This window comes from Elaeis guineensis, chromosome 1, assembly GCF_000442705.2.
Source record: "Elaeis guineensis isolate ETL-2024a chromosome 1, EG11, whole genome shotgun sequence".
Taxonomy (NCBI): Eukaryota; Viridiplantae; Streptophyta; class Magnoliopsida; order Arecales; family Arecaceae; genus Elaeis; species Elaeis guineensis.
The window spans coordinates 179,767,461-179,774,196 of record NC_025993.2 but is presented as its reverse complement, the minus strand read 5'-3'; the positions used below and the strand labels follow the sequence as shown (position 1 = coordinate 179,774,196).

Sequence of the window (6,736 nt, the reverse complement as noted above, 5' to 3'; positions counted from 1 at the left end):
CAGCTACTTTTTCTAATGTAAACATCAGTTCCTTTCTTACCAAAAAAAAAAAAAAGGTCTTCGCTTTCTCTCTCTTTCGAGTAGTGTTGCAATTGTTGTTTCGACCTTGGTGGTTTTAGGTAGATGGTTTTTTTATTATTAAGTCAAGAGGAAAGAAGAGACAAAAACATGGGGTGCCAGAGCATTCGTTTTCGGCCCTCCTGTCCCCATAGAAATAGTGTCTGGCCGGGCCTTGTCCCTTCCAATGACCGGTGTGCTAATGCGGACCTCTACCAAGGGCTGCAACAGCTCAGATTGGACCACAGCATACTTGACCCTAATCTGACCCGATTTAATGTAGGGATCTTAATATTTTTTAGATACAATTCAATAAATGATTAGGTTAGGTCGGATTGGATCTACATATAATTTTTTAGATTTTATGGTACATACGGATTGGATTGAGGACATGTACGGCACAATCCCAATCCAAAATACTTAAATTCTTGTCAAATCTGATTTGGACGTAGATCTACATTTATTTACTAATAAGACTTCACGGACAAAATTTTATTTTTACTTTTAAGTCACTGAATTTTTGACTACTACAAAATTATGTGCTAACATGCTCAAAAGTTTATAAATTAATATTTATCTAAAACCACAATTTACTTTAAGAGGTTAATAATATCATTATTAATATTATGAGATTAGTTTAAGGGCTTTTTTCTTAATAGAATGAAATGGGTCGGGTCTAGCCAAATTAAGTCACCTCAGATAATTGATCAACTTGATCTCTTTGCAGCCTTACATCTATTGTCTTTTATTTTTAATTTTTTTTTTTCTATATCTCTCTTCTAAATGTCATATAGTATCTTGAACCGTATATGTTGGACGGCTAGATTATTGTTGGCTTCACCACAGTGCCAAACTACTTTAGGAATATCACTGATGCCAAATTGTATTATGTTTGGGAAGTTATGCATACTTACATGCATTATTGATCATATGTCTAATTGTTGGAGCTATATTCTCTCTTTTTATTTCTTTTTTATTTTTATTTTTTAAATTTTAGAGATACGATAGCTATAGTCTCTTTAAAAAATAATTAAAAATAATAATGACAATGGCAACAGCGATATTCTTTTGACAGTAAAAAAAAATTGATATGACAAATTAGAATATAATTTGTTACTCTAATCAGATTTGTGCTGTGGCTGGTGCACCATAAAATATTGTGTATACTTAAAAATAAAATTTGATAGGGTAAATTAGAATATAATTTGTTACTCTAATCAAAATTGTGCTGTGGCTGGTGTACCATAAAATATTGCGTATATTTAGATGGATGGCAACCAAATAACATGTAGATGGCATATGCCTATAGATCGTTTTGTTTGATAGCTATTCATTTTTTGATGGCAATCATCTATGATTATACTTCATGCTGCGATGCGGTGTGCGGCACTGCAGAGCATCCGTGCTCTACTGCTCTTTATTCTCCCCCGATGAATGTACTTTGGTGGGCACGGGTGGCGGCCAAAATTGCATCCGAAGTGAAACGAATTGGTCTATTTGTTTACATGGCTGCTATGACATCACATCTTAACCCATGGTGTTTCCTCCCACCGCACGCTGGACCCGGCGTAAGTCCGGTCGGATCCGGATGCCCTAAAATCCGGGACCATCCCAACGGTCGGTCCCCCTACTCCACTGCCCCAAATCCCACCGTCCGATCTCAATCAGACCGTCAGCTGATATAACCAGGCCCAAATGACTGAATGCTCCCCACCACGCGTCACCCCTTGCGCACGGTCCGCCGGCCGAGGTTTCCCCTGGCGCCGCCGCACAGCGGACACGCAGACAACGGTCAAAAATTTAAATAAGTAAGGGCATTATAGTCATTTCAGCGAAACAACTAGCTCTAGGGTTTTCCCGAGCTCTCCGGCCTTCGGGGCTTTTGTGGCGGTGCCGCAGCACCCTCGGCTGACAGATCAGCTGTGTCACATAAACAGAAATCCGTCCTACAGCCAAATTTACATGGTGGGGCCGACGTTTATTTCTTCTCGAAATGTAACATATGGCAGCCACCTTGGGTTTGTAAGCTCTATGCTGTTTGCAGTTTGCAGGGGATCTGAAATTGTGTCCGATACTATGTCGGTTGATACGGTAACTCGCGCCCGCACGAGCAGATAAAGAAAGGCTGCACCGCGCCCGCAGAAGCTTGGTCCCCAAGCCTTTAATTTAATTATCAATTAAATCTAATTCAGTGGCATTTTTAGTAATTATATTTTATTATAGACTAAATAATTGGATCTTTTTCTCCCTTATTCCGCTGCTCCTATTTTTTCCCTCGTTCCCTCCACGCCTTACCGTTTCCCTCCATTCCTCTCTCTCTCTCTCTGGATTTCCCTCTCATCTCTTTGCTCTCTCTCTCTCGTTCACTCTCTAAGCTTCCAAGTTTTTTTCCATTTTCTCATGAAATCGAGAAGAGATCAAAGATCTCACAGAGGTTAGTGAAAGGGAGTGAGGTTTTGTTCTTTACCGGCGGCCTTTTCTCTTATCTCTCGTGTTCTTCGAAGATCCCTACTTTTTCTCTGTCAAATAAGCTGGGATCGAAGATCTCGCGAAGAGAGTGAGTTGGAGTGAGGTTTTGTTTTTCGGCGCCAAGCCCTGCATCAGATCTGGGAGGAAGTAGCCATTTTGGAGCCTATTTTTCCTTCAATCTCTCGATTCCATAATCCAAAGTTGCCTTCTTTTTCAGATCTTTGAGAAAGAGCAATTTTGGGACGAGGGATGGATCTGTTAGGAGAAAAGGTGAGATCTTGGATCGATTGATTCCATTTTGATGTCTGTTTTCTTTTGATTTTTAACTGATTTCAGTTAGCTGATCTGTTTCTTCTTTTGATTTGGCTTCAGGAAACCGGATCTATAGATCTGAGTAGTGGCAGAGAGAGTTCAGGGGAGCTGAAGAGCTGCGCGGATTGCCGGACTACCAAGACGCCTCTTTGGCGAGGCGGCCCCTCGGGCCCTAAGGTACCATAGATCGATCTAAACCCTAATACACTCGGAGAATTCGATTTTAATTCATTTGGTGAGGGCTCTCGATCTGATCTCTTGCTGTTTGCTTGTGCCGTTACTTCTCATCGCAGTCGCTCTGCAACGCCTGTGGGATTCGCTACCGGAAGAACAGGAGGGCAGCGCTGGGGCACAAGGAAGGGGAAAGAAGAGAAAGGAAGCAGAAGAGAGAGGACGATGGCGGCAGCGGCAGCGGCAGCAGCAGCAGCAGCAGCAGAACCACCACCACGACCAAAGAGTTGGGTGGGGTCTCGGTGAAGCTTAGGATGTTGGGTTTGGGAAGCGAGGTGTTGGTGAAGAGGAGATCTACGCTTGAGAGGAAGAGGAGAAGGATGGGAGAAGTGGAGCAGGCTGCTGTGCTTTTGATGGCTCTCTCCTCTGGATTCCTCTATGCCTAGCTTTATTTTGTTATATTAGTCCTCGTTCGTAGTGTAGAGAACAAGAAAAGAAAGTTTTGGATGTTGGTCTTCTTTTTGTGTTTCTTTTCTTTGTTTTAAGAAGGAAGGGACGGGGGGTGTGCAATCAAGTATAATGTCATCCCTGTTCTAATGTATAATGTCACCATAAATGGAGAATTTTGTTTGCTTTTCTATTGGTTTTGATCTTGGTGTTACACTCACCGTAGTTACTATTTTCTTTCCTGATGGACTCCTTTAGGCACCGTGTGAATGAATGTTTTGATTGAGTTATTTGTAGTTTCATAATCTTTAGTTGGTTTGTCGTTGCAAGCATCTTAATCTTTGAGACAAGTAATATCTATTGATTAGCTGTTACCGTTGGGGGGTGGGGGAAGGAAAATCTATTGATTGGTTGCTAAAATATTGGCTGACATGTAATTGTTTGTGTACTCCGAATCTTCTGTAATGGATGCCGTATATGTTGGTAGACTTTGTAATTTGTTATGGGGTGTTATGATTAGAATAGAGAAATGTCCTGTGAGTGATCGGGGGTTTGTTCTTGGAAAGGGCTGCAACTGTCAGTAGTACCACTAAGCTTAGGCCATGAGAAGCTTTTGACTGATGGATTTGGGAGGGCCTAAACAATTGTGGTGATCAAAGAGGGGGCCTCAATCATCAGGTGCTTTATTTGTAAATCTCTGCCAAGATTTCTTAGGTTATGCACCAGTTGGTTAATGGTGAGTCTTGATCGTTTGTCTCCAGGAAGGTGGCATTATGATCATAATAAAATGATTAGTGGACCATTTGATGGATGATGATTTTATAACATATCTTGTTGTGTCCTTTCTTTAGAGGGAAGGCAGTTGTCTTTTATGTTGGCAATCTCTTTCCTTGGACTTGCTTCAAGAGAGATTCTGGATTCGTTGGCTTCCTGGTTTGAGTTTTAACTAACTAAAGGGTAACCAAAGTACTCACACGTTTATCAAGAATGCTTTGGTTGAAAGATTTAAGGTTAAAATGTAGAAAGTTAGAAATAATGGGAGTGAAAAAGGGGCTCTTACTAAACAGAAAGTGCTTATGCAAATTGGCGTACACCTTACTTTCATGCGTACTCGTATGGATAGGAAGAGTCTATTAAAATAAGAAACTGTCGTTAAGATAAAGAGGATTGATTTAGTGAGTCAAATTAAACTTATGTAAACCACTAAACCACCAATTTATAACATTTTGAATCACCACCAATTTTCTTCTCTCCGATCATATCACCATAATCAACCAATTAACTCAAAAGTGCATCAGAACTCTTTATTTTCTATGGTTATGAGACCCAATATTCTTCCTCATCCTTGTCCGTGTTCATCAAGTTGTTCTTCAAATATTTGTTATGTATTATTCCTAGTTAATTATATAAATAAATTTGCATCTGAATCTTAGAATTTGTTATATTAGAAGATACAGAGATGAAGGCAAATGCAATTTCATTAAATTGTGTTTCAAGATGGAAAGATCGCTTTTTAGTTTTTATTTAGAATTTAGGCAGTCGATTGCTACGTCAAGGCAACAGAATCGAGGGACAAATAAGAGATCAATTGAGAGAAAATCTATAAACATCAAATACAATTGACTGTCATGCTGATGCAACTTACTGTACATATCTGACCCTTGTTAGGTAGCTATTAACTCAGAAATGAAACAAGCTGATATGAATTAGCCTCTTCAGTTGCTGCCACTCTTTTTTTTCTTTTATTCCTTTAATTTTTTTCTAAAGATCTGGAATTTTTTAAGAAATAATAAAACTGCAGCAAAGTTTTCTTTTTAAAAAAAATCCTAACATTATATTTCTGTTTTCGAAAACAGAACACAAGAAATTGAAGAAGTGTAAATAATCAAACCAGTCCCACATTCTTCAAAGCAAAATCAAAATCAAGATGGCACCACCCATTTACCTGTCGTTGATCAAAAAATAAAAACCATGGCTCTCTGTAGAAAATAAATAAATAAACAATGAGGCTCAAAGCTCATTAAATTGAAGAATTCCAATTCAGTTTTACAGAAAATCCCAGCTACAAGCTACCACTAATCTGTCTTAAGGCATGGCTTTCCACAGCCTTGACCTTGCATCAACTTGTTTCAAGGCCTGCAGCATCCGTAATAAGAGCTTAGCTGTGCTCAATGCACCAAAACACCATTAATAACAAAATTCCTACTTGTTTGCAAAGTTTCCACACAGCCATGACATACCTGAGATGGGCAATCAGTTGTATTCCCGACAACATCATCTTACATTTAGTATCTTAAAGTAGGCAATTATCTGCTCAACTTGAAACAATATGATTAGGAAAGTTCTTTTTTTTTTTCTTTTCTTTTTGTGTGTGTGTGTGTGCGCGAAATCTTCCTCACCTTGTATATCACCTTCCACAAATAATGAGTAGAGGTGCCTGGTAGATGAACCTTCTGAGATGAAGTTGTGGGTAGCAATATGATCGGTACCAGCAGCCTCCTCTAACAAACTCCTGCATCACATCGAGTTATACATTGGGGAAAAAAAGTTTTCTAAAACCTTTTGAATATTATAATTATATGTTTGCTGATGTTCACCATGTAAGACATGAAAATTTCCTGGTTGTTTCCTGGCAAGGCAACACCACATGCGGTAAGCAGCCCCGTCAGCAAAAGAAAAGGTGCAAGATTAACAGTTTAAATTTTATGATAGATCCCCTTTAAAGCTAAGTGAAAAGAAGCCCTCAGACCTCTGAAAATGGATGGGTTGTATCTTTTGCACGAAAGAACAATTCCCCTTTCTTTGCGTGAATCCACCATTGAGTCACATGAAAGCTGCTTTGAGATATGTGCAGGCAGATGAATGAATGGAGTTCGAAATGCTTTGAGATCTGTGAGTGGCACGATCCAATGGTCAACATCGCGAAAGAAGATTAATCTTTCTTTGACGCAAAAGATACAGACTGAAACCTCTGAAAACTGGCTAAACACTCCTAAAATGAAATTAAACAGAGAATTATGCCTAGAATTTTTACTCTATGATCCCATGTTGAACTTCCTTTGTGCCAAATTCCGGATATTCAAAACAAACTGCATGCACTGACCATATGGCTGCATATCCTGCCAATTAGAACAATTCTAACCTTAGAATTTTAATTTTGTCATTCTTCTCACATTTACAATACAAACTCTAATATACATGTGGAGATCATTGTGAGGTTCCTATAAAGATGGAGAGCGGTGCTTGTTAGGATTTGATGTCTCCAGATTCGGTCCACATT

At 39.3% G+C, this 6,736-nt stretch overlaps 1 protein-coding gene across 1 annotated transcript; it reads left to right on the top strand.

The window, feature by feature from the left end:
- Positions 1–2,396: 2,396 nt before the first annotated feature.
- LOC105039898 (GATA transcription factor 15) lies at positions 2,397–3,647 on the top strand. The gene is made up of 3 exons (XM_010916215.3): positions 2,397–2,796; positions 2,899–3,015; positions 3,132–3,647. The coding sequence occupies exons 1-3, from the start codon at positions 2,776–2,778 to the stop codon at positions 3,453–3,455; spliced, it is 462 nt and encodes a 153-aa protein (XP_010914517.1). The 5' UTR covers positions 2,397–2,775; the 3' UTR covers positions 3,456–3,647.
- Positions 3,648–6,736: the final 3,089 nt, after the last annotated feature.